Source organism: Limanda limanda, chromosome 20 (genome assembly GCF_963576545.1).
Source record: "Limanda limanda chromosome 20, fLimLim1.1, whole genome shotgun sequence".
Lineage (NCBI taxonomy): Eukaryota > Metazoa > Chordata > Actinopteri > Pleuronectiformes > Pleuronectidae > Limanda > Limanda limanda.
Genome location: NC_083655.1, coordinates 7,742,831 through 7,744,463, shown reverse-complemented (window position 1 = coordinate 7,744,463; position 1,633 = coordinate 7,742,831). Strand labels below are relative to the sequence as shown.

General features: G+C 55.2%; 1 protein-coding gene across 1 annotated transcript; it reads right to left on the bottom strand.

Annotated features, from left to right (window-relative positions):
- Positions 1-229: 229 nt before the first annotated feature.
- On the bottom strand, positions 230-1,402 carry sox32 (SRY-box transcription factor 32). The gene is made up of 2 exons (XM_061094203.1): positions 1,096-1,402; positions 230-906 (listed from the first exon to the last, which is right to left on the bottom strand). The coding sequence occupies exons 1-2, from the start codon at positions 1,400-1,402 to the stop codon at positions 230-232; spliced, it is 984 nt and encodes a 327-aa protein (XP_060950186.1).
- Positions 1,403-1,633: the final 231 nt, after the last annotated feature.

Here is a 1,633-nt window from a genome sequence, read left to right as displayed (position 1 = left end):
TTTCGTGGCCTTGACCCATAATGAGGGTCTTTTGATTATTTTTGTGTATTAATCTGAAGCAGAGGTTGGAAGTTGAATTAAACTTATTTATTGATGCATCATATTTACAATTGAAGACAGTACACTTATCGTTTAACACACTTTTTCAACAACACAAATGCACAATTTACACTGTCAGCAGTCTTTGTCGAGTGAAATAATTTAAATAAATAGCCCATGGTCGGTCTCTTCATGACACCGAGCGTCCCTCTCTGTGGCTGCTCTGCTGGTGGTAGCTGCTGGGATCCACGGACTCGGGCCTGTGCGGGGGGGGGCCCAGGTACTGTTCGAACTCGCTGCGGTCCAGGTCGTACAGCATGTCCATCTGAACCTGCTCCAGGTAGAACTCCAGGGAGGGCCCGGCCGGACTCAGCGGACCCCCGTAGACCCTGGACTCCCCCTGCTCGGCGTGCGGCCCGGCGGGGAAGCCGTACTGCACGTGACCCTGCTGACCTCCGAAGTACAGCTGGTGCTCTGCAGGGTAAGCAGCCGGATTGGAGTACGACACCGGCTTATTGGAGAAAGCTTCTGCTGCTGCTGCTGCTGAGTCCGGGTAAACCAGCGTGTTCTGGTAGCTGCTGTACATAGGGCTGGGGAAGTTAGCTGGGTAAGAGGGCGAGTTGGGGAAGTGCGGCTGCTGGTTCTGGAGCAGGTAGGTGAGGTTGTAGGGCACCGCGAGGCCCGGGCTGCACAGCGAGGGCATGGAGGCCTCAGCCGTCTGCAGCTTGGCGATCTTCTTCAGCTGCTTCCTCCGCCGCGGCCTGTACTTGTAGTTGGGATAATCGACGGTGTGCTGGACCCTCAGCCGCTCGGCCTCCTGCATGTAGGGGCGCTTCTCAGCCAGGGACATGGCCTTCCAGGTCTTTCCTGCAGGAACACAGTGGAGTTAATAATCTGTTTATTATCTACTGACCAATAACAGCTATAGTAAAAAGTTAAATGTGAAGTTTGAGGTAATTTCTAGGATGGAGATCTACAAACATTACATTGGCAGACCTCTCAGGAGAACTCAATAAAGCAGCATCACATTTTTCAGGTTATAAATCGAAGTCTTACCGAGTATTTTGCTGAGGTCCGTGTTCTCCAGGTCCGGGTTGAGCTGCGCCAGCCGCCTGCGCTCCTCTTTGGTCCAGATGATGAAGGCGTTCAGCGGCCTCCTCACCCTCATCTGCGCGGAGGAAGACTTGGCCTCGGGGCTGTGGCAGCTGGAGTCCGAGTTCACGGACACCGGGCTGGGGGGTCCCGAGCTGGGGGACCGCACCTCGACCATCGGCTCCACGTCTGCGGAGCCGGACTCGTCGCTCTCGAACATGGAGCTCTTTGCGCAGCGCTGGAAGGCGGAGGGATCCTGGCTGAGACGCATGGTGGTGATGATGTCTGGTTTGCAGGCCGCTGTCATCCTACCTCACTGGGATGCTCGGGCCCGGATATATGCTGCAGCTCCACCAATAGGAGGCCAGGAGGAGTGGATTTTAGGTGTGAATTCCAGGTGTCTCCTCGGATCGGCGACAGGCCCCAAGTGACGCCCCAGCCCAAGATCCCACGAAACTTCAGATGGGAGTTGAGAGTCTGTAATAAACCACAGCTACAGACT

What these genes read in the sequence shown, in the direction of transcription:
- sox32 (XM_061094203.1), bottom strand. Translation starts at nt 1,402, where the DNA reads ATGCGTCTCAGCCAGGATCCCTCCGCCTTCCAGCGCTGCGCAAAGAGC. An exon ending in GGACCTCAGCAAAATACTCG is followed by an intron (nt 907 to 1,095) that starts GTAAGACTTCGA and finishes GTGTTCCTGCAG; the next exon opens with GAAAGACCTGGAAGGCCATG.